We start from the raw sequence: 24,652 nt of genomic DNA, 5'->3' as shown, positions 1-24,652 counted from the left end.
CCTGGGTGGCACCAGCACAGCGCTGGCTGCAGCCTCCGGAGTCGCTATGGGCAGAGCCGGGGTGGGAGCAGCTGCACAGGTGCCCCCGGATGGATCCGGGCAGACACGCCAGGTGCTGCTGCAAGAACAGAGGCGGCTCCCGGGCCCTGCGGGCTGGAGGGTGAGCTGCGGCCCCTGCTCTCTGGCGCTGGTGGCCGGGCTCTGCCGGTGCTGGAGCCAAGCGATGGCCCCGGGCTGCGGCCCCTCCGAGCCACACCCCGACCCGCGCGGAGCCCCAGGGCGGGGCGATTGTGTCCCAGCCTGGAGCCCATCACCCGCCGAGCCGAGCCCCTTCCCCGGCCCCGGGCCTGGCCCCGCCTCCCCACTTGGCCCCGCCTCGCCCCGCCTGACTATAAAGGCCGCTCCCCGACCTGCAGCTGCAGCTCGGGGTCCGGGTCTAGGTGCGCTTCAGCTTCTGGTTCGTCCCCTCCCCGGGCAGGGCTCCCCATGGCCCAGCCCGGGGTGTCACCGGGGCTTCCCCTGAGCAGGGATCCTGGCGGAAGCGAATGCCCCGGTCTCCCTGCACGGCCGGGCGGGCTCTTGGCTGGGCGGGAGATGGGGCGGGGAGGGCTGTTGGCTGGGGGAGGGGTAACAGGGAGGGCGGAGTGGGAGCGGGGAGGGCTGTTGGCGGAGGGGGGAGTGGGAGCGGGGAGGGCCCCATGGCTGTTGGTGGTGGGGGGGCCCAATGTAAGCGCTCTAGTGATATGCAGCGGGGTTCAGGGCGGGTGCTCCAGAGACAAAGGAGTTTTGGTTTGTAGCGCGACTCTGGATGCCAGGTTAAGGAGTCTCTGTCCTAGCAGCAGGAGACTGGCTCTAGCAGGGAGCTGCTCCTCAGGTGACAGCCCACTGGGATGCAAGCTTGGGAAGTCCCTCCTTGGCAGCACCAGACTTGTCGGGCTTTAGCACCCAAGCAGGACCCACTCTAGGCACCCGCAAAGCAAGCAACTGCCTGGGGTGGCACATTTCCAGGGGTGTCATTCTGGCCAGCCTTTTTCTTTGGGGTGCTTGCACTCTCAGAGCTGTGCCACTTAGATGGGGTGAGGGCGCTGTGGCCCCAGCTGGAAGGGGAAGCCCCAGCCCCAGGATGCTGAGCTGCCAGGGCCCAGCCACTAGCTGGGGAGGAGAGGGTGAGTCGAGCCGGGCTGCGCCGCCTCAGCTGTGCACTGGCTGCTGCTTTGCCTTGTGCCACCCCTTATATCGGGGCTTCTCTGTGTGGCTGGGTGGGGGAGGGATAAAGCCCCTGTGGGTGCTGGGAGTAGGTGACATCACTCTCTCTGCTTCCAGCGCTGCCTGCGAGCCCCAGCATCGCCTGAGCTTGGGTTGGCAAAAAACCTAGAGCCGGCCCTGGACCCAAGGGAAAGGCTGCTGCAGCTGGTGTCCAGGGAGCTCCAGGCAGGTAAGGAAGCCAGGGCCTGGGAAAGACCAGTTGCTGCACCTGAGTCGCTTTGGGGAAGGCGGGCAGAGAGTGGCTGTTGTGCCCCCCGGAGAGCCCAGCACCAGTTGTTATGGGGGGAGGGGGGCAGGAGCTGGAGGCGCTGGGAGTAAAAGCTTAGAGCCAGCTGCATGCAGGAGGGTCTCGGAGAGGCTCTGGCTGGGAGGGAACCGCACTGAGCCTCCAGGCAGCTGGGGCAAGGTCCAGCTCTGTGCAGCAGCCCAGAGCTGGAGTGTGCAGGGGGCAAGGGCAGGAAAGGAGCCAGCTGTGCCCTGGAGCTGTGGGACAGGTGCTGGGCCCTGAGGGCTAGAGCCAGCTGTGTGCGGGGGGAGGGAGGGAGCAGGAGCCAGCTGTGTAGCACAGGTGAGCCGGGAAGAGGGGCTGTGGGCACTGCGGAGGGCAGGTGCGAGCACTGGCAGCTCTGCAGCATGGCAAGGGTCGAGGGAGCCGGCGCCCTGCTGCCAAGTGCCCTGCCCACCCAGGGAAGCTCCGTGGCAGTTTTACAGACCCCAGGCCTGTGCCCTGGGGAAGAGTCAGGTGGCTGCAGTAGATATAAACCCTGGCAGGAATCGGGGGGGGAGGGGGGAGAAAAGAGGAGAGTGGGATATGAGACCCCCCCACACACACACACTGCTTCTGGGGAGCAGGAAGGGCTATTGGGTAGATTGGATCCCCCACACAGCCCTTTCCCCCTGCAACTCCCTGCAAGGAGATCATTGCTCCTTGTTCTGCAGCCTAGTTCCAGCCTCTTTGGAACCCCCCTTCAGGTAGTTGAAGGCTGCTATCAAATTCCCCCTCACTCTTCTATTCTGCAGACTAAACAGGTTCCCCCAGCCTCTCCTCATAAGTCATGTGCCCCAGCCCCCTGATCATTTTTATTGCCCTCTGCTGGATTATCTCCAATTTGTCCACGTCCTTTCTGTAGTGGAGGGCGCAAAACTGGACACAATACTCCAGATGAGGCCTCACCAGTGCCGAATAGAGGGGAATAATCACTTCCCTCAATTTGCTGGCAATGCTCCTGCTAATGCAGCCCAATATGCTGTTAGCCTTCTTGGCAACAAGGGCACACTGCTGACTTGTATCCGGCTTCTCGTCCACTGTAACCCCTAGGTCCTTTTTTTGCAGAACTGCTGCTTAGCCAGTCGGTCCCCAGCCTGTAGCAGTGCAGAGGATTCTTCCTTCCTAAGTGCAGGACTCTGCACTTATCCTGGTTGAACCTCATCAGATTTCTTTTGGACCAATCCTCCAATTTGTCTAGGTCACTCTGGACCCTATCCCTACCCTCCATCGTATCTACCTCTCAGTAGCTCAGTAACCTACAGCTTGTCACAAAGGGACCCAGTGGCAGTTCAGCCCTGGTAATGCCCTGTCTCTCCCCACAGGATGCTGCCGTTCACGGACTGGGTGCTGGAGCTGCTGAGCATGGAGCGGACCCCCCTCCATACTTACACCATTTCCGCCCTGCTACTTGCCCTGCTGGCCCTGCTCTTCCGCACCCTCCTGCAGCTCGGGAACTCCTGGCACCGCTACTATGTGAACTGCCAGCGGCTGCGCTGCTTCCCAGAGCCCCCGCGTCGCAACTGGCTGCTGGGACACTTGGGAATGGTAGGTGTCATGTCACGTGGAGGTGGGGAAGGGGCGAGTGTCTTCTCTCCCCTCTTACTCCTTGCTGCCACTGAGACATGGCTTGATCCCTGCTGGGAGGAGCCACCCTTGCCCACCCCAAGGGAGGGGCTGGTGGAATAGCCCCTGCGAGGGCTGGGGGTAGGTGACTCTGCTGGTTCAGGCCTCTCCCTCCATCCCAGGTGAAAGGTTTTGTTCCCAGCCGGTGCATGGCCTGGAAGGTTGCTCAGGGAGTCATGCCCATCCATCAGACACATGGGAATGGGGCTGGGACTGAGCAGGGGTAGGAGACAAGGGTCCTGGGACAGCGCCACCAGGTTCTCAGCACACGCCCTGTCTGGCACCAGAGTGGGCAGCGTCTGAACTCAGTCAGACGTCCTGACCCAACGAGGAAGCTGGAGTCAGAGGCATCGGTCACACTGCTGTTCCCATCCTGCTGTGGATCGGGCCCTTCCTGTGGCTGCTGGCTCTGATGCACCCCTGATACAGCAGGGCCCTGGGCTCCATCTCTGGCACGGGATGGGGCGGGCGTGGTGGGGCAGCTGGGGCTCTGGCCCACATGCAGAGTGGCGGGGTGTGTGTGTGTGAATGGCCCCCTACCCACCCAGTGCCCTGCACTCAAATGCCGCATTCTCCAGGCAGGGCCCAAGGCTGAGTGTGGGATGTGCCCTGGTGGGTGACTCTGGGCTCCGGTGCCCAGACACTTGCCCAGTGGCAGGGGGCTCTAAGGGAACCAATCCATAGAAGCCTCTCTGCTCACCCCTGCCCCTGCCATGCTCCCTGGCCCAGCCCTGTGCCACCCCTGCCAGCCCGCTGCACCCCAATGGCTCTGCCTGCATTGGCGGTGAGTGGCCCCTGGGCCTGTTCGGTCGCCTTTGCTGTGGAGCAGGAAGGGTTATAAAGCCCTTGGCGGCATGGCCCCACCTGGTGTAGCTGTGGCAAGGGCATAGCCAATCACCATGTGCCGTGATATCAGGCATGGGCCATGCTCAGGAGTGAGGGTCTTGACAGATACACTTGATGCGGCATGGCACGTGGCAGTGGGCAGATCCCTGCCTCTGATCAGAGGATCTGATTCTGCCCCGTCTGGTGTGCACTGACTTGCTCTGGACTCTAGGAGGGACCCAATCCTACCCTATATTAACTCTGCCCCGTCCCTCCTGCAGTTCATACCTGGTGAGGAGGGGCTGAGCATGGTGTCCCAAATAGTGGCTACATTCTCCCAGGCCTTTGTGACATGGATGGGGCCCTTCCTACCAGTCCTGTCCCTGGTGCACCCTGATTACCTCAAGCCGATCACAACAGCCTCAGGTACGCTGGCTCCTGGGGGTGATGGTGAGAGTGAGGGTATGTCTGCACTGCATCTAGACACCCGTGGCTGGCCCGTGTCAGCTGGCTCGGGCTGTGTCAGGCTTCCTTCTCCGCTCTGAACTTTAGGGTACAGATGTGGGGACCCGTATGAAAGACCCCCTAAGCTTATTTACCAGCTTAGGTTAACAGTAAGCTGCCACCACCAAGCATGTTTCAAATCTTAGGGGAGAGCCACTTGGGAAATAGTTGGGGAAAGGCAGAGTTCCAAGTCCCTAAACCCCCCCCCCCCCTTTCCTGGGCAGATGTGAGACTAATTCCTCCCCCCGCCCACCAAAAGTCCTTACACCCCTGTTCCTGGGTAGGCTTGACAGTATACCCTCACCAATTAGTCCTGGTGAACATGGATCCAAAACCCTTGGATCTTAAAACAATGAAAAATCATTTAGGTTCTTAAAAGAATTTTATTAAAAAGAAAAGGTAAAGTTCATCTCTGTAAAATCGGGATGGAAATAACTTTACAGGGTAATCCGATTCAGAGAGCCCAGAGGAACCCCCTCTAGCCTTAGGTTTAAAGTTACAGCAAACAGAGGTAAACCCTCTAGCAAAAGGAACATTTACGGGTTGAGAAAACAAAGATGAAAACTAACATGCCTTGCCTGGCTGTTACTGACAAGTTTGAAATATGAGAGACTGGTGTCCGGTCCCTCTTAGTCCCAAGAGTGAACACCACCAAAACAAAGAGCACAAACAAAAGCCCCCCCCTCCTGCCCCCCAAGATTTGAAAGTATCATGTCCCCTTGTTGTTCCTTTAGGTCAGGTGTCAGCCAGGTTATCTGAGCTTCTTAACCCTTTATAGGTAAAAGGATTTTGGTGCTTCTGGCCAGGAGGGATTTTATAGAATTGTACACAGGAGAGTTGTTGCCCTTCCCTTTATAGTTATGACAGGCCATTACACTGCAGTGTAGATATTTTGGTGCTGGAGCCTGGCCTCTGGGACCTCCCCCCATGGGGTCCCAGAACTGAGGCTCAGGGCTGTAAAACTGCAGTATAGACATTGGGATCAGGCTGGAGCCCGAGTCAGCTGACATGGGCAGGTCACAGGTGTCTAATTGCAGTGTAGACGCAACCTGTGGGGCCAGAGATGAGACACTACCTGGGCCCCTCTAGCCTGTCCCCGGGGAACCTATGCAGGACTGGCCTCAGCAGTGTGTTCTCCAGGGCCCTGGCCAGGCTGCTGTGACCATCCCAAGGGACAAGGCTCCCAGCCAGTCCTCACCCCAGTGTGACATCATGCTGGTCTGAAGTTTTTCCTGATCTGCCCCAGGGTGGGGCTGGGATCCAGTCACCTGGGGCCCTGCAGAGCAGCCCAACCAGAGCCCTGGGGAAGGCACCAGAGAGGACAATTTGCCTGGGGAGCTAATGGGCCTCTCCCAGCAATAGCTCCTCAGAGTCTGCACTGTCCAGCCTGGATCTCGCTCTGCTCCCGGTCAACCCACCCCACCCCCACCCCCACCCCGTGGGTCGTAATCCCCATGTTCTTGTACATAATCAGTGCAGGCTCCTTGGCTGAACTGACTCGCTCCTGCCCGGGTGAACCAATCCTTCCCTGCCACCTTGGCTGCTCTTCTCTGGGTTCTGCACTGTGTGGGCCCAGCAGCCTCTTCTGGCCTTGACAGCTGGAATTGGGTTACTGTAGAGAGGGGTCCAGGGGGCCCAGAGCTGAATGCAGGGTGGGTCAGGCCAGGAGGGACCGTTCTGCTCCTCTAATCTGACTGCCCATGTCACACAAGCCAGAGACCCTCCCCAGAGCTCCCTGCAGCCGGCCCCGAGCTCCTGGCTGTGCTGGAGGGAGCGTTACAAAGGGACAGCCCATCTCCAGTAAAGACTCCCAGGGATGGCAAAGCCCCAGCGTCCCTGGGCCAGTTGTTCCCACAGCTCGTTCCCCTCCCTGTCAAACACTTGCACGGCACTGCCAGTCTGAGTTTGTTCCTGCTGGATGGCAGAGCCCTCTGCTGCCAGGCGTCCCTGCCCAGGGTGGGGCTGGTAGCTGGGATCTAGGCATCTATTTTCCTGCTCTCTAGGAAATTAAATCCATTGGGCTCCTATAGCCTTCCCCGGAGAGGAAGGTTTTCCAGAGCTTGAGTAGTTCTGGTGCCTCCTCCTGGACCCCTCCCTCGCTGTCACTGTGCTATTGGAGGTGGGGCACAGTGGAGGGAAGGGCTATTGCCTCCCTGCTTCATTGTGGGACAGCTCTGCCCAGGCAGCCCCAGGAAGCTTTAGTCTGTCTCGGGGGCCGTGCTGCATTGGAAACCCCATTGGACCCAGGCTGGGCTCTGCAGAATCTCCTTCCTCCGAGGCAGTTCTGGATCCCCCCAGAGGATGGGCTGCCTTAGTCCAGCTTCTCCAGCTCCCTTGATGTTGCTGCTTTTGCTGCAGGCCAGTGTCTGCACCAGCTCATCCTGGGCGAAGGCCGTCAACGTGCTCTGTGCAGGGAGGCAGGGGAATAAAATGGGGCTAAGTAGCTGCGGGGGCCAGGTGTTCATGGGGGTCTTCCTTGGGCCCTGGTGTGGGCTGATTCCTGTTTGACTCGTGAGAGATTGTGTCATTTGCTGCTTTGGGGAGTCCTGCCCAGCCAGCTCCTGCTACGCTTTGGCTGCAGGGGCACCTGGAAGCTGCCTGCTGCCATAAGGGGATGGGCGCAAGTACAGCGATGCCCCTGGACCCCATGGGCGGGGGGAGCAGGCAGAGCGCCTCCACGGGCTGCAGACTGTGAGCTTCCTGACAGCTACTGCTCCACCTTTAGAAGTGAGGACATGGTGCCCCTATGGCAACACTTCCGCGGGCGCCCCCCCCCCGCTGTACCTGGTGCTGCCTGGAGCCATGGACAAGCCCTCACCCCACCAGAGCCACTGAGCACTAGCAGCTCCTCTGCTGGGCACAGGGAGCACAGCCTGGCTGTCTCCTGCATGGAGAGCCAATGGTCCATAGCCGGGACTGAGGCTCTCAGCTCCATCAGCGCTGTGCCCGGGCTCCTGGGAACAGCAGGAGGAGGGAGCCGGCCATGCAGGGCAGACCTAAGGCAGCACCCAGCAGGAGCTGCTACACCGCAAAGACCCTCCGCCTGGGCAGGGTGCTGGCTCAGACACTCTGAGCAGCAGGGCCAAGGGCACTGCCTGGCTGAACAGCTTGGGGGCAGCAAGCAGAGCCACCTCCCCACTGCTGACTTGTCGTCATTGGTCTTGCAGGAGCAGCTGAGGCCCCATGGGGAGGACATGGAAACACTCCAGAGGCAGGATAGTGATGGCCAGCAATGATCAGTGACGTGGGGAGCTTGTGCTGGCCCTGTCCCCTCTCTGCCACCCACGGAGAGTGGCCCCTGCTAGGGCGGGTTGCCCAGTGCTCTGGCGTCTCTTGTAGTGCCAGTCACCCGGGTGCTGAGAGGAGTCAGCGGGTGTAGCAGAGGGTGAGGGTTCTCTGCAGATCTGCCCCCGCTAGCACCGCCCTGGTGAGCAAGTTGCTGGGGCTGTGCGCTGCAGGGGGATGTGCAATGAGCAGAAGCCAGACTCCGAAGGAGTCCAGTCCCCGGCCTGGTTGGTGCTCCCTGGCCTGGGGGCTCCTGCTCCATCCTCTGCTACCCTTGCAGAGGCGACATCTCCGCTCCGTTAACGTACTGCTGCCACTCTTTCCAGTTAGCCCTGTTCCAAGTGGCGCCTGGGCTCGCAGGGCCAAGGGCACATGGAGCTAAGCGGGGGCCTGTTTGCTCATCCCTGAACTGCTGCCCATTCCAGCAGCTAGGGGCTGTGCCCAGGGACCCAGTTCCGTCTGCTGAAACTTTGTAAACAATCCCTGTTGCTGATGCAGTAGCAGGAACAGAGTCCTGCTCCCTCCCCCAGTGCCAGGCTGGCTTGGCGGGACACAGACAGGGGAGGTCTGGCTTTAGTGCTCCAAGCCAATGGCTGGGTCTGAGCGGAGAGAGTTGCTCCCCGGAGCAGAGCTGTATGTCACTGTGCCAGGACAGGGGTGTTTCGGGGCTCAGGAGCTGCCAGTCCAGTGGGGCGGCTCAGCACTCGATCTCCTGCTCAGCTCAGCTGGATGGCAGAGAAGCGCAGGGCGGGGGTGCAGTGCTGGGGCTGTGTGAATGCACGTAGCTAGTTCATGCCAGGGCTGAGGGCTCATGCCCCTTGGTTCAGCTCTGCACAGAGAACAGCTGGGATAACACAGGAGTCCAACCTACTGCCAGGTGAGGGCAGTCTCCCGTCCCCCATTAGAAATGAAGCTGGGGGCACTCTGAGAACAGCCCGCAGTGCATCTGCCTGGGGAGCTGCTGCCCCTGCAGTGGGCTGAGTCAGGCGCTGGGCCCAGCGCGTCGTCCTGGCCGGAGTCCCAGCTGGTCCATGGCTCCTCGTTGTAGGGTCAGAATGGGGATGCAGTGCGTGGACGAGCGCGTCGGGCGCTATGGCCACTCCTGCCTTTGGTGGTTTACTCCTGGCTTCCCATTCTGCAGCTCTTCCACCCAGAGGCAGTTAAACCCGTGCTGCTGGAATCAGGTAGTGAGGGTGGCCCCAGCGCCAGGAGTTTGTGTGTCCATCCTGGGGCTCAGCAGGGGTTGGATTCCCAGCAGGCGCCTGGAACTAGCTGTTGTGTGTGCTGCTCCCTAGAAAAGCCCCTGGCCAGGAGGACTGGCTGCGGAGGAAGCTGCTTGGAGCTGGGGAAGAGCTCAGGTCTTGGGCTGAGCTCTGCTCGGCACATGGCTGCTGCCAACCCAGGGTCCTTAGTGAGTTCCCCTGGCCCCAGAGGGGTTGGGGCAGAGGCTGTAGCCTTAGCATCCTGAGAGGAGCACGTCCCCCTGGCTGCAGCTGCCATCAGCCTCTGCGCCAGTGACTCATGGGAACAAAGGTTCCTTGCAGCCCTGCCGGCATCCCTGGCTGGTGATAGGCGAGTGGGGGCAGCCCAGTGGGTCTGATAGCATCTAGCCAGCTCAGGGACACCCCCCGCCCTTCGTCAGCTCAGTCCATGGTCCTGAAGGGAGTGCAGGGGAGAAACAGGTCAGGGGGTCTCATAAGGACTAAATGCCCAATGTTCTTGGGGGGCAGAGAGTGTGGGGCAGATACCATTGTGGGGGTGCATGACTGTGAGACATCAGGGGAAATCTGGAGAATGGTGCAGAGAGTGGGTGGAAGAGTTGGGAGTAGAACCTGGGAGTCCTGGCTCCTAGCCCTCTTCAGGCCCTGCTGTAGCCACAGGATCGCCACCCTGCTCCCAGAGCCGGGGATTACAGCTAATAGGGAGCTTTGAAGATGCCAAGCTCTGTACTGTGAATGCCCCATGTGACTGCCGAGCTCCTGCGGTCCGTGACTGCCCAGGTGGCCTGTCTGTCACTCTGCAGGCCCGGCCCAGGCTGCAGATGCTGCTTGCGCCCTGTGTCTTGCCTGTCCGGTGACTTCGCCGAGCAGAGCCTGCTCTGCCTGAGGGGCCTGGTGGCTCAGTGCCGGGTCCCCGTCGTGTGGCTCCTTCACCCTGCTCACTGAGCCGGTCCCGCCGCGAAGGAGGAGCCTGGAGCAGGGTGTCCAGCAGGGCTCTACCTTGTCTGCCGGGGCTCCTTTCACAGAGGATGCTCCAACGCTCCTTAGGAAACAGCCAGTGGAGCTGGTGGGTGCTGGACAGCTGTGGCTGCCTTTCCAGACTAATAGGTCCTGCAGCTCCAGCCGGGCTCCAATACCAGTAGCCCTGCACTCCTTCCCTGTGTCCTGGTCCGTGTATGTGTGTGTGAGTGCTGGCACCGGGTGCACCCCAATACCGCCCCCTATCCGGTGTTTCTGAGCGGTAATGCCAGGGTGTGCCCCATTACAGCCCCCCATGCCATGTGTATCTGAGTGCTAGCGCCGGGGTCTGCCCCATTATCACCCCCTGTGCTGTGTGTATCTGAGCGCTAGCGCCGGGGTCTGCCCCATTACCACCCTCCTTGCCGTGTGTCTGAGCGCTAGTGCTGGGGCACCCCATTACTGCCCCCCGTGCCGTGTGTGTGTCTCAGCACTAACTCCCGGGCCTGCCCCGTCTCTGGTCTCCCCCACAGCTGCCATCGCGCCCAAGGACTACATGTTCTACGGCTTCCTGAAGCCCTGGCTGGGTGAGTGCGCTTTCTTCTGGGCTTGGATCTTGTGCTTGGTGTCATGGGGCCCAGACCCCAGGGGACGGGCTTGTGGGGAAAGGAGGGTGTGATGTTCCCCTCTGGTGTTATCTAGACTGGTGATCTGCTAGGTCACTCCAATCCTTGACTCTGGGAGCCAGCCTTACTCTGCTCTGCTGTGACAACCCCCACGCCTGGGCTGTTCACACACAGCCTCTGGCATGTAACTGCTCCTTGGACTGTGCAACTGAATGACACTAGCCAATATCTCTGGTCCCAGACACAACTCCAGGAACCTCCGTCTTGCAGTGTCCAGTTATGCCCGCTGGAGTCTGCAAGTTTATATAAGTTCATCAGTGTAACAAAGAAATTGATATGTACCAGGCTTGTTATCCCAAGGAGAGTATCTGACACACTTCAAACCAAGTTTCGGGGGAGATAGCTCAGTGGTTTGAGCATTGGCCTGCTAAACCCAGGGTTGTGAGTTCAGTCTTTGAGGGGGCTACTTAGGGATCTGGGGCAAAAATCAGTACTTGGTCCTGCCAGTGAAGGCAGGGGCCTGGACTCAATGACCTTTCAAGGTCCCTTCCAGTTCTAGGAGATGGGTATATCTCCTATTATTATTATTATTACCAAACACACTGCTTCAGGTAGAATAAACAAACAGATTTATTAGCTACAAAGATTGATTATAATCACTTAAAATCTAAGCATAGCAAGTTGGATTTGGTCCAATGAAATAAAAGCAAAACACATTCTAAGCTGATCTTAGCACTTTCAATGCCCTTACAAACTTAGATGCTCCTCACCACAGGCTGGCTGGTTGCTCTTCAGCCAGGCTCTCCCCTTTGATCAGCGCTTCAGTCACTTGGTGGTGTATTTGTAGATGGAGGTGGACGAGAGAGGAAGAGCCTGGCAAACGTCTCTCCCTTTTATCATGTTCTTTCTTCCCTCTTGGCTATGCTCCCCCCCCCCCCTCGGGGTCAGGTGAGCATTACCTCATCGTGGTCCCTGACTAACCAAGGGAAGGGGGGTGACTCACCAACGTTCCCTCACCAAAGGCTCTTGAGCAAAGTCAGCTGTCATGGGATAAGAGGGAAGGTCCTTTCTGGATCAGTAACTGGTTAAAAGACAGGAAACAAAGGGTAGGAATAAATGGTCAGTTTTCAGAATGGAGACCAGAATGGGACCAGTGCTATTCAACATTTTGATAAATGATCTGGAAAAGGGGGTACACAGGTGACAAAATTTGCAGATGATACAAAACTGCCCAAGATAAACCCAAAGCAGACTGCAAAGAGTTTCCAAAGGATCTCTCCAAACTGGGTGACTGGGCAACAAAATGGCAGATGAAATTCAATGCTGATAAATGCCAAGTAACGCACATTGGGAAACATAATCCCAACTACACATACAAATGGATGGGGCCTAAATTAGCTGTTACCACACAAGAAAGATCTTGGCATCATTGTGGATAGTTCTCTGAAAACATCCACTCAATGTGCAGCGTCTGCCAAAGAAGCGAACAGAATGTTGGGAACAGTTAGAAAAGGGATAAATAATAAGACAGAAAATATCCTATTGTCTCTGTATAAATCCATGGTACACCCACATCCTGAATCCTGCGGGAAGGTGTGGTCACCCCATCTCACAAAAGATATATTGGAATTGGGGTTTGGAACAGTTTCCGTATGAGAAAAGATTAAAAAGACTGGGAGTTTTCAGCTTGGAAAAGAGGTGACTAAGGAGATATGGCCACTGTCGGCAGACAGGACATGGGGCTGGATGGAGCATTGGGCTGACCCAGCCTGTCTGTCCTTATGTCGGTGTGGAGCTGGAGCTACTCATGCCATAGCCGTGAGCACCAGCACATGGGTGTGCACAGGATCACGCACAGACCTTGACATGCGCATACACCTCCCTGCACATACCACCACACACTTGCACATACACACGCATGCACCTGCATTTTCATGCCCACATGTGTCCCCACAAACACACGTATTTCACTCACACCCCCACCCACGCTCCATGCACGCATTGCACACACATGCACACTCTCGTGCCTGCTCAACATGCACCAGGAGGTTGGTTCTTGTTGAGCACCCCAGCTGGCTGTGACCCGGGGGCTGCTGGGGGCCTGGGCTATGGGATGTCTGCCATGGCTACCAGGCTCTGAGCTGAGTGCCTGTCATCTCAGGGGACGGTTTGCTGCTGAGCAACGGTGCAAAATGGGTGCGGCACCGGCGCATGCTGACGCCAGCCTTCCACTTCGACATCCTGAAGCCCTACGTGAAGATCTTCAACCAGAGCACTGACATCATGCATGTGAGTACCTCCCCTCCCCCCACGGCACCAAATCCAGGCCTGTGCCTCTGGCCCTCCCACGGCACATGCTGCCCTGGCACCCTGCTACCCCCAGCCTGCCCATGACTCTGCCCTCCTCCCGTGGCATATGCTGCACCATCACTACACTGTGCCCCTGGCCCCGCACCCCCCCTCACTCCAGGGCATATACTGCACCGATACCCTGCCCACCCGCCCGCCTGCCCACTGCTCTTGCACCTGTCCCAAGCGTATGCCCAGCCCTGTCACTGCACCAGTCCACTAACCTACTCCCCTGTCTGCTTGCCTGTCTCTGACGCTGGCCCACCCGCACTGCGTGGGCACCGGGCTCTGCAGTGCTGTCCCTGCGGGCAGCTGCTCGGGTATGGCTCTCACGGGCACTGTTCTCCCACAGGCCAAGTGGCGCAGGCTGGTGGCGTCAGGCTCCACCTCCCTGGACATGTTTGAACAGGTCAGCCTCATGACCCTGGACAGTCTGCAGAAATGCGTCTTCAGCTACAACAGCAACTGCCAGGAGTGAGTGACACGGGGGCAGCTGTCCCAGCAGGGCCCTGCGCTGACCCGAGGGTGGGAGCCCCCTCATTGCGGGAGGTCAGGGTTGGGAGAATGGGCTGCAGGGTCCCTCCCTTCCTGGCCTGGCCCCAGCAAGCCCGTCCGGATTCATGGAATGGGTCCCTGAACTGGAGGGTGTAACTGCCGGCCTGGGCAGGAGCAGGGGGCCTTCCAGGGAAGGTGAGTCTGGAGGTGTTGGGGGGTTTCTGTAGTGGCTGCACCAGGCTTTGGTCAGCACTGGGGGTGGAGCTCCTCAGCTCACTGGGCAGAGGCTGGTGCTTGGTGCTTCCACTCGCTGGTCTGTCTGCGAATGCCTGTGGGGTCGGCCTGGCTGTGCTCAGGGCCGGCTCCACTGTTTTTGCCTCCAAGCAGCGCGCCGAATTGCCGCCACGGACGGCGGGGGCCGTCCGTGTGCCGTTAGGGTGGCACGTGCGTTTCCGAGGCGGCGGCAATTCGGCGGCAGCTTCTGCCTTCAGCCGGAAGACAGAAGCTGCGCCGCTGCGGACAGCTGAACATAGAAGCTGCTGCCCAATTGCGGCTGCCAGGGAAATGCGCGTGCCACCCTAACGGCACACGGACTGCCCCCTTCGTCCGCGGCGGCAATTTGGCGCGCTGCTTGGGGGCAAAAACACACGGACTGCTGCCCCTTGCAGATTGCCGCCCCAAGCCCCTGCTTGGGATGCTGCTGCCTGGAGCCGGCCGTGGCTGTGCTGTGCTTCTCCTGGGGGATGATCCTGCTGTCACATCTCGCTGCCAGGAAGCTCCTCACCTCAGAACCCTCCTGCCCCCAGTTGATACATGTACTGCAGGGCCCTCTTCTGCAGCTTGTACCTGTTTTACTGCACTGGTGCACGTTGGCTCCCTGTCATAGGACTCTACCAGCTGGCTGCGGACCTGCCAGTGCAGGGGCCCCGGCTGGCTGCGGACCTGCCGGTGCAGGGGGCCCCGGCTGGCTGCGGACCTGCTGGTGCAGGGGGGCCCCGGGCTGGCTGCGGGACCTGCCGGTGCCCTGGGCTGGCGCAGGGATGTGCTGGGAGCCCAGCATTTCTGCCCACAGTGTGCGAGTTCAGAGCGGACCCCATTGCCAGAAACAGGACTGAGGGCTGGGCTGGAGCCACCTGGCAGCGACGGGGGAAGTGGCTGGTTTCCTGGCAGGCAGGGAGTCAGTTCCCACCTCTACCGCAGTGAGGTGACCCATGACCCTGGGGAGCCCGGGCTGGACTTGCTCACACCAGGATGCCCCAACCCATCAGCCTGTTTTGGGGAGGAGTCCGAGATCGGCTCCTGCCAAACCCACGTCCGTTCTGTCCAGCTGTTGGGGAGGGGCACTTTTCCATCCCTGCCAGGCCCAGCTGTGCCCTGAACCCCACCTGTCCCCCACAGGCACCCGCTGAATGACCAATCTCCCCCATGCCCTGCTGCCATCGCTGCCCTATGGGGATGGGGCCTCCTGACACCCCAGAGTCTGTGGTGCTCCCAGGGAACAGGCTGCGTTAGCCTGGGGGCTCCTTGGAGCCTGCCTGGGCCATGCAGCCCCCACACTCCCCGTGTCTGGGACTGTTTATGGTCCCTGTGACTGGGGTCCCAGGGAAGCCAACTGAGGTCACTCAATTAGGGTGACCTGCAACGAATGGGCAGGCAAACCCCCAGCTGGTGGATATTCCAATACTTAGATATACCAAGTCAGCACAAAACAGCTTCTGTTATACCTCACTGGTTACTCAGAAGTCAACAACACAGTTCCCTTAAAGCAGCCCAGCCTCAAGCCTCCACCTAGACACCCAAGTCAAATATGATGAGGATCAATGAAAATCTTATTTATCATATAAAACAAAAGGTTCTACCAATCCCAAAGGATCGGACACGTTACCTCCCAGGTTAATGAATATTCCAGATCTTACCCAAATCCATGTTTACAGCTGATTCTTATTAACTAAATTAAAATTTATTAAAATAGAAAAAAGAGAGAATTGGTTAAAAGAACAGTATACATACAGAGATGAGTATAATTCTTGAGGTTCAGATTTATAGCTTTGTAGATGCAAAGAGTTCTTTCAGAAATAGGTTATAGTCCAATGTTTATATTCAGGGAGGTCCTGTCAGAACTAGGATCTCAGTCCTTGTGACTTAGGTTTCCCTGCATGAAGCCTCAAGCAGATCTGAGATAAACAGGCTCAGAACCCAAGGGTCTGTTATACAACTCCAGGTCTTCTTTGGCAGGTCGGAGTCACTAGGCCAACAGTAGGCAATCGGGGTGACTTTGAAGTAGGTCCATCATCAGTAATTAGCTACACGAATTAACATAAGGCAGTTGCCTGTTTTTCCACCATTCGCAGATGATTGGCTGTACATTTCAAAGAGAAAGGAATACATCGATATCCTGCATTTACAATTCATTTAAATGCTAAGATGTTCCTTTGATCTCTGAATTAACAGAGTACAGCCTAGACAGGGACTGTTTGATTACACTGTTGACCTCTACCAATATATCTGTAAATAGAAAAAAAACACTTTTAAGGGCTGAATTTGAGCTGCAGGATGCTTAACCCTTTCCGGTGGTACGTCACAGTCCCACACTGGCTGAGCCACAGCAGCAGCCAAAGATACCCAAGCTCAGTCTCCTCCCCACCAGCCGGCCCAGAGATCCTGTGGCTGGGAGATCACACAATCGCTCTGTTGCAAGGCCCAGCCCCCTGGGATTCCCCAGCTCTGATCAGGGCGCACCCCCCGGCCCCAGCCTGTCAGTACATGCTGGCCTGTTGTGTTGCAGGACGCCCAGTGACTACATTGCGGCCATCCTGGAGCTCAGCTCCCTGGTGGTGCGACGCCAGCACCGCCTGCTCCTGTACTGGGACTTCCTGTACCACCTGACGCCCGACGGGTGGCGCTTCCGGCGCGCCTGCGACACCGTGCACCGCTTCACAGCCGACGTGGTGCAGCGGCGCCACCAGGCCCTGAACCGCCTGGGCAGGGAGGCCTGGCTCAAATCCAAGCAGGGCAAGACGGTGGACTTCATAGACATCCTGCTCCTGGCCAAGGTAACATGGTGGGGGCCTGCCCCATGGTGGTGGGGCGGAGGTCACTGATGTCCTGCTATTGGCCAAGGTAGCACAGTGGGAGGCCGTGCCCTAGGAGCTGGGGGTTCGTTGACATCCTGGCAGGGCGTTGCCAGGTGGAAGATGCTGTGTGATGTTTGTCACACCAGGACTCGCCCCCCAGCCCAGCTCTCTGGAGCGGCCCAGCCAGAGCTGCCTTCCCAGCATGCTCAGCGTGGAGCAATATAAACTGCACTTGGCGCCATGGGACCAGCACCTCTGGGGAGCTCGAACCCCAGAGCCAGGCTGGGCATGCGGGGAGGGGAGCCCACCTTGGGGCCTGGGGCTGTGGGGCAGGGCAGGGGCTGCCTCTTTCCTTGGGCTGGGGTGGAGGGGAGATGGCCTAGTTCACTCCACCCCGAGATGTCCCATCCTCCCAGGCTCTGAGATGGGGCAGGCGTGGGCCGGGCCCCATGGGGAGCCAGGTTACCCGTCCAGCAGTGTGTGCTCTGTGCAGGATGAGGACGGCCAGGACCTGTCAGAGGAGGACATCGCAGCCGAGGCCGACACCTTCATGTTTGAGGGTGAGAAGCCACCCTGGGGAGGTGATGGGGGGCCCTCCTGCTGACCTCACAGCCTCATGTGGGGGGATGGGTGTCACGGAGTGTGGGGGAGTCAGGGCCCTGCACCCCCCACTTCCTGCGATTCACCGTGACTCTCAGCCAGCCAGTAAAACAGAAGGTTTATTAGACCACAGGGACACAGTCTCAAGCAGGGCTTGTGGGTAGAACCAGGGCCTCTCAACCAGGTCCCCCTTTGGGGCAAGGATGTTAGACCCCAGACTTGGGGTTCCCTGCCTGTTCCCAGCCAGCCCAAAACTGAAACCAAAAACCCCTCCAGCAGGCTCTCTCCCTGGGCAAAGGTGTCGACTCTCCACCTCCTTCCTGGCTCAGGTTACAGGTTCAGGTACCGTCCCTCACCTAAAGTCATCCCCTGCTCTCCCATCCCCCATGCAGACAGCCCCAGTAAAACTAAAGGACATTCCCAGGTCAATCCACCCTGCTCCCTACTGCGGTCACAATGGGGTCTCGGCAGATGACATGGCTCTGGTGGGGAGGCCAGGAGAGCTGGGTTCAATCCCTGGCTCTGAGTGACCTGAGTGTGCCTTTTCATGAAATGGGGCTAAGACAGATCTGCCCCTGGGCACTGCCAGACAGTCCCAGCAATGGAGGCAGGGCGCTAGAGGGGGCAGATACTCAGAGTCACCCCACTCGCCTCCCATGCACAAGGGCCTGGAGTTCCCAGCTGGCACTGCCAGAGAGTCACAGGGAGCAAGGCCTCAGTAGAGGTGCTGGCAGGAGCTGAGCCGGGCAGGGTCCCTCCAGCCTCGGACTCTCCATGTTCCCTCTCTGCCCCCTGGCGTGGCGGCTCTCACGCTGCGCTGGCCTCTCTCTGCAGGCCACGACACCACAGCCAGTGGCCTCTCCTGGGTGCTGTATAACCTGGCCTGTCACCCCGAGTACCAGGAGCGCTGCCGCGAGGAGATCAAGGACTTAATGCGGGACAAGGAGTCAGAGGAGATTGAATGGTGAGATGGCTGCTCCGGCTGCAGTGCTGGCTCTGTCCAGTGCAGTGCGGACCCCCAGCACCACCACTTCCAGGGCCTGTGGGGCCTCCCCCACCCTTTAGTCCCAGCACAGCCCCCGCCCCACCTGTGAGGGTTAGCATAGCTGCTGCCCTCCCCTCCCTGCTGGGGTCCCTTCACCTCTGCCAGCCCCGCAAGCTACAGGGCTTCCCCTGCAAGATGGGCCTAGGCTGCTCCCCAGTGCCTGAGGGCCCTGCCGCTCTGGGTTTTGCCTGCCCTCCCCAGATGCCCAAGGGCGCTGCCACTCAGGTGTGCTCGCCTCCCCGCCGCTCACGGTGTCACAGGTCCCCTCAGTGCCAGCTCCAGGCAGATGTGACTCTGTCCCAACCCTGGTGCCTGACTCATGAGCTCACACTGGGCCTCTCATGCATCCACCTCTGGGGCCAGCGCTAAGCTCTGCTCTCTGCAGGGAGGACCTGTCCCAGATGCCCTTCTCCACCATGTGCATCAAGGAGAGTCTGCGCCTGCACCCACCCGTCACGGCCGTGTCCCGGCGCTGCACCAAGGACATCAAACTGCCCGACGGACGTGTCCTACCCAAAGGTACCAGCCTCCTTCCCTGCCCCCAGCCAGGGTCATGGCACCAGAGCTGGGCCCATAACCCCTGAGGTGCTCAACCCCTCCCCTCCTTCTCCCTTTGCTCTCTAACGAGGCAGTTTCCTCTCTGGCAGGGAACGTCTGTCTGATCAGTATCTACGGGACACATCACAATCCTGCTGTCTGGCCGGAGCCCCAGGTATCGCTGGTCACTCTGTTCTGCCCCTTTGGCTCTACTCCACCCACGGCCACTTCCAGCGTGGCACTAGGGGGCGCTGGGCTGCAGTGGTGGGATTGGGGGGCTCAGTAGGGGGTGCTGTCCCCTGGCAGTCACTGCTGACCCAGTGCCTCACATAGCACTAGGGGGCGCTGTGCTGCAAGGGGTGGGATTGGGGAGCTCGGTAGGGGGAGCTGTCCCCTCACAGTCACTGCTGACTCAGTGGTCCGGCGTGGCACTAGGGGGTGCTGAAACACCAGCAGTCTAGCAGCTACCTATTCCCAGCGACCCTCCCCAGAGAGGAAGCTTCCCCCGCCCCCGAGCTCGCCTAGAGGGGAGTGAGGGTCGCACCCCCATTCACACTGGGCAGGGCTGGGTCACTGGGCTCGGCCCGGCTCTGAGTGCTGGGTGGAGGCAGAACCATCCCCGCTGCCAGTGCACAGTCCCAGTGGGCAGCTCGGTCTTGGGGAGCCTGGTGTCCATGCTGTACTGGGGGCGGGGGCTGCCTTTGCTCCCTCCTCGGCTCAGGGACCCCCCCCCCAGCTCCCCTCACCATGCCCTGTGCTTGCTGTTCCAGGTCTATAACCCGCACCGCTTCGACCCAGAGAACTCCAAGAACAAGCCCCCACTGGCCTTCATGCCCTTCTCTGCTGGACCCAGGTAACCTGCCTGCCGGGCTCAGAGCCCCTCGCCGCACGAACTGCCCCCTGCTCCTTTTTCCTCCCCTCCCCCCCCCGGCCGCCCACCAGCGAGCGGCTCCCTGTTGGTGCCCTGGCTGCAGTGAAGCATTGTGGGATACACAGGAGTTGGCCTCTGATCAGTGCTGGGGTCAGCTGTTATTGCTGAGGATCTGCCCCTTCTCCCAGAGGGGGTTGGGCTCCCCCCAGCGTCTGTCTGTCCCTGCGGGCAGTGGGTTCTGGGGTGTCTGTCCCTGCTCCCCCATCCCTGCTCTCACATGGCGTGTGGTTTCTGGGTGAAGAGCACCGGCTGACACACCTGGCTCTCTCACAGGAACTGCATCGGGCAGAACTTCGCCATGGCAGAGATGAAGGTGGTGCTGGCGCTGACGCTGCTGCGCTTCGCCGTGCGGCTGGATGAGAGCAGGCCTGTGCGGCGCAAGCCCGAGCTGATCCTGCGCAGCGAGAACGGGCTGTGGCTGCACCTGGAGCCGCTGGGGCCCAGCCATGAGAGCCGGCCCCCAGCACCGCGCTCCTAGGGCCATCCACTGCCACCCGCTGCAGGGGATCCAGCCTGCTCCACACAGCTCAGGGGCCTGCCGAGTGGCAGACCAGGTGGGGATCATGGTGGGGCCAGAGGTTAGCAGACACCTGGCAGTCAGCTCTCTCCTCTAATCTAGACCAGCCCTCTGTACCAAAGCAGGCGCTGTGGGGTCCAGGCATGGGGCCCTGAAGGTGCTGCAGGCTCCTTTCAGACACCAGCTGCTTAGCCCTCTCCCACCTGCCCCTGGGAGCGAGGGTGACAAATGCCTTTCCCCAGCCCCGCTGGATGTCCACGGCCACCTGGTGACTCAATGTCAGAGCTAGAAATGGAGCCCAGCAGCCTGGCTCCCGGCTCGGCCCACTCACAGCCTAGGCGACCCCCGTGGCCTGCGTTCCCTGCCCCCACTGGCCAGAGTCAGGGTGCCCGGCAGTTCGACTGCTAGCCTAGGATGTGGGAGACCCGTGTTCACTTCCCTGCTCGGCCACACAGGGAGCCTGCGGCATTGGGCAAGTCACTCTGCCTCTGGCCCTCAACTCCCATCAGTGCAATGGGGCTAATGGCCCTGCCCACGGGGGCTGAGGGTAAATGCAGTCGGGGGGTGAAGTGCCACATAATTATGTTGGGCATCTAAGACCACGTGGTCAATAACCCTCACTGCTGTGGGCTCGTTAGTGGATCAGCCCCTGTGTTTCCGCCAGCCCCCCCGTGTCCTGATGCTGCTGCCTGGAGCTGAGGGTCTGGTCTCTCTCTCACTCCCTTTCCCTGGAGGGTAGGAATCTTCCCTCCCGCCCACTCCCCCTCTGTCCTGCTCCCCCCACTTCTGCACTCAGCAATCCACCGTCTGGTCTGGGGCAGGAACGCTGAGGGGCCTGCGGACAGGTGGCTCAGTGCTCTGGACGATCTTCCTGAGGGGCCCCCAGGAAGATCTTCCTGAGGGGCCCCCTGGGTGAGAGCTTCTGCCTTGGGCTGCTGTGGATGGCTTTGAGGTGGGGCAGCAATCCAGGGGGCAGCTGCCTAGCAGTCGCAACCTGCTGGCTGCAGTCACCCAGAGGAGTTGGGGCAGGGAACCTGTAAGTGTGTGTGTGTTTCTCTCTGTAGTGCCCAGGGGGGCTGGCTGCAGACCCAGCAGGGACCTACTATCTGCCACAGGGAACTCATGGTTCAAGGAGACAAACAGTGGTTGAGGGCAGGGAGTAGGGAGCTTAGTGTGGCCCCTGGGGCAGCTGGACCTGGAACTGGGAGACAGTTGGTTTCATGATATTTCCAAGTTTGTGCCCGAGCACGGTGAAGTCCAAGGCCCCTGCTGCAGGGAGGAGGCTGTGGGATCCGGCCTGGGGGTTTCAGGATCTGGCCCTCGAATCCGGTCACTGAGCTTTGGGTTCTGTCCCTCGTCCACATGGTGGCAGGCTCCAGCCCTGGGCTCATCCCCTCCCTCCCATCTCTCTGGTCCCCGCTGCCTCCTCAGACTTCAGCCACATGCTCCATTCCTTGGCTGCAGGGCTCCAGGACCGAGGATCTGGCCAAGAGTCTTCTGGCTCTGGTCCCCAGCTGTGAGGCAGTGGGTGCCGGCCCCAGGCTCACCCACCCCCCATTGCCCTGGCCCACTCTGCCTCATCCAGCCCTGGGCTTTGTCCACATGCTCAACCCTGGCCACGGGGCTTCAAGCTCAGGCCACGGGATCCGGCTGCAGGGTGTTCGGCTCTCTGGCTCTGGCTCTTGGCCATTCAGTGGCAGGTGCAGGCCCCTAGCTCACCCCGCTGCCCCCATCAACTTTGGCCCCTGCTGCCACTTCCACTCCCCCCATTGTCCATGGTACCCACTGCTTCCTCCAGCTCCCTGTCTGTTCCCCCCACTGCCCTGGGGCTCCGCTGCCTCCATACCCACCTCCCCATCCAGGGCTTAATTTGTCTCCGGGCTTGCCAGGGCTGGGTAAGTGCTGTGAAAAGTGATATTTGTATGTTTGGTAATGTCACTTTTCAGAGCAGACCGAGTAGCGAGCTGGGAGGCTGTGAAAAGCAACATTAACATACAAGTGTCACTTTTCACAGCAGCAGATTTACTAGCTCGCAAGGCTAAAAATAACCAACGCAACCAAAAAAGCAAAAGAAACTACAATGAAAAAGACAAGAACGTGCAGAGCCCTTTGTTTGCGTTTCTATTCTGCTCAGGGCCAGTGAAGAATAAAGACAACTGGACTTTATTTTTTCTGTTCAGTCTGCAAAAAAACCCCAAATCCTCCATAAATAAATGACACTGCTTTGGACATGCGTATGTGCACATTTGTTTGTTTTTCCTAATATTAGTTAAGTATTTTAGGAACAAGGGTCAGAGCAGCCACCAGCAAGAGTCTCCGACGTTGCTGCGGGGCCCCTGCGGAATGGTCGGGGTTAAGAAAATTGGGGGAGATGAAAGAACTGAGTGTTGACCTGTGAGCGACTGGTTCTTGGAACACCAGGGTTGTGCAGAGTCGCAGTGAACACCGTTGTGTGGTGCTATTGAGCCGGATTCATTTGCTACGTGGAAAAATGGAGCAGGTTATTCTACACCGTGAACTGGTTTGCTTCATTACTAATGTGTTGTGTAACCAGTGACTGGAGTCTTTGTATTCGCACATTTGTGTCTGAACGGGGTGGGAGCCCAATGTTCTTTGTGCCCAGGCCCTCAATACATTTGAACCAGCTCTGCCTGCTGTGACCCAGAGGCTGGCGCCCAGTCACTGGCAGGGAGACTCTGGGCAGCTGAGGGGGGCGAGGGGCAGCAAAGGCTCAGGTCTCATTGCCCAGTTGTTTGTGTTATACTCCCCCACCCCCGTCTTCTCTGCCTGCGGGGTGTGACAGCAACACCCACATGGGTAACGCCACCTGCAGCAGGGAACCTTGGGCCGGGTTCCCCAGCACACCAGGCCCAGCAGCTCCAGGCGTTTGAACCTGGAACAAAGGCTGATGTTCAAACAACCCAGCGGCTGAAAAATAAAACCAGAATAACAGAAATCCTGTAGGTAGCTGCTTCTACACCACGTAGGCAGGAGCCCAGCCCCAGCTGTGCTGCCTGGGCAAAAGGGCCAGGGGTTTAACATCCCCCCCGTCCTTTGAGCCGACTGGGGTGGGGGGGCACTCACTTTGACAGTGGGTTACACAGCTGTTTACTAGCTGGCAGCAGGATATTGGGGCTCAGGAGTCTTGGGTTTTGCGTCTGTCTTGGGGAAGAGAAACAGGAGTCACAGCCAGTAGCTGGTGGGCAGGACTCCCGGAGTCTCTTTCTGGCTGTAGGAGGGGAGTGGGATTTAATGGATTATAGTGTCAGAGATTTCAAGGCCAGAAGGAACCACTGTGCTCAGCCAGTCTGCCTTCCTGCAGAGAGATCTGTTAGCCAGAGACCCTCAAGCTTTATTTAAGAACTCTGGGTGATGGAGAATCTGCCCTCCCCTCTGAGTCAGCTGTTCCTAGGGTTAAGTCCCCTCCCTGTTAACCATTGTCACCATATTTCCAATCTGACTTTGTCTCACTTCCGCCATTGGCAGCCAGAGATGTTAGCCTGGTAAGGCATAGGCATACGGGAAGGCAGAAATGCAATGAGCCTACGCTTCCCAAGGCCTGGAAGATAATAGCTTAGCTAAATTAATTAGGGTGTAAGGCCCAAAAGCCTTAGAGTCAGGGCCGGCTCTAGCTTTTTTGCCACCCCAAGTAAAAAACAAAAGGGTGGCCGGAATGTGCCACCCCAAGATTGGCTGGAACGTGCCACCCCTTAAAATGTGCCGCCCCAAGCACGTGCTTCCTCTGCTGGTGCCTAGAGCCGGCCCTGTTTGGTACCTCAGTGCGGTGAGAGTCTGGTGTCTCCTTGGGATACACCACCAATGGTAACCCCAGGGAGGCCACACCTCTGTGCTACACAGCACTACAAATTTGTGTCAACCTAAATTACGTTAGCATACAACCATCACAGTTATTACATTGCTTGTGCGTGTGCACACTGCACTCCTTGACTCAGTGGTGCGTGGTCTCACCAGGAGTGCTTGTATCAATGCAGAGTGCACCATGAGTAGCTATCCCACTGTGCAACTCACTGCCATTCCAGCCCAGAGTGATTAGAGACGTTTTTGAAATGCTTCACGAGGCTGAAACGTGTCACACTGCGCAAATCCTGCAGGCTCAGGCGCCCCATGCTCACGATACTCAGGAGAGTAGTGCAGAGCTGTGCATGCTCCATGCTTCTGCCAGAGATAGCAGACACTGAGAAGGGACGCGCAGGTTTTGGGGGATTTTGAAAAGAGGTGTGAAATATTATGGGATGCAGAACACTGCATTATGGGAAGTTGAACACATGTTCCCAGTCACTCCTGTGCATCCTCACTATGAGCGCTTGGGTCAATTCAGAGTGCAGTGCATGTCTGGAGTGGCTCACGACCATGAGTGCCTAACTCAGAGCAGACTGCCAATATCAGGGCAGACCCCCAAGCTGGTGGTGTGTTCTACAATTAGATTTCACCAAGCCAGCAACAACTGTGAACTCCTGGATCACTATACGAGCCTTACCATGGAGTCACACGCAGTCCCTTTAGACTCTC

The 24,652-nt window shown here is 58.9% G+C and overlaps 1 protein-coding gene across 4 annotated transcripts in view; it reads left to right on the top strand.

The window, feature by feature from the left end:
- The window catches only part of LOC120394703 (cytochrome P450 4F22-like), a 38,812-nt gene extending 16,373 nt beyond the window's left edge, over nt 1-22,439 (top strand). The window contains exons 1-14 of one of the 4 annotated variants that reach the window (XM_039518900.1): nt 428-440; nt 1,324-1,435; nt 2,857-3,079; nt 4,264-4,408; nt 10,482-10,535; nt 12,736-12,863; nt 13,276-13,397; nt 16,204-16,471; nt 16,986-17,052; nt 17,927-18,056; nt 18,523-18,656; nt 18,785-18,849; nt 19,445-19,527; nt 19,879-22,439. In XM_039518900.1, coding sequence (XP_039374834.1) covers nt 2,858-3,079; nt 4,264-4,408; nt 10,482-10,535; nt 12,736-12,863; nt 13,276-13,397; nt 16,204-16,471; nt 16,986-17,052; nt 17,927-18,056; nt 18,523-18,656; nt 18,785-18,849; nt 19,445-19,527; nt 19,879-20,083 — 1,623 coding nt within the window. In that variant the 5' untranslated portion in view covers nt 428-440; nt 1,324-1,435; nt 2,857 and the 3' untranslated portion in view covers nt 20,084-22,439. Of the gene's footprint in view, nt 1-427; nt 458-739; nt 875-1,323; nt 1,436-2,856; nt 3,080-4,263; nt 4,409-10,481; nt 10,536-12,735; nt 12,864-13,275; nt 13,398-16,203; nt 16,472-16,985; nt 17,053-17,926; nt 18,057-18,522; nt 18,657-18,784; nt 18,850-19,444; nt 19,528-19,878 lie in introns of those variants that run through there. The other 3 variants (XM_039518899.1, XM_039518901.1, XM_039518902.1) reach the window with 3 other exon arrangements.
- The last annotated feature ends 2,213 nt before the right edge of the window (nt 22,440-24,652 follow it).

The sequence above is a fragment of the Mauremys reevesii genome, unplaced genomic scaffold, assembly GCF_016161935.1.
Source record: "Mauremys reevesii isolate NIE-2019 unplaced genomic scaffold, ASM1616193v1 Contig74, whole genome shotgun sequence".
In the NCBI taxonomy this organism is placed as follows: Eukaryota; Metazoa; Chordata; order Testudines; family Geoemydidae; genus Mauremys; species Mauremys reevesii.
The sequence above is the reverse complement of the archived record's forward strand: the minus strand, read 5'-3'. Positions and strand labels throughout refer to the sequence as shown.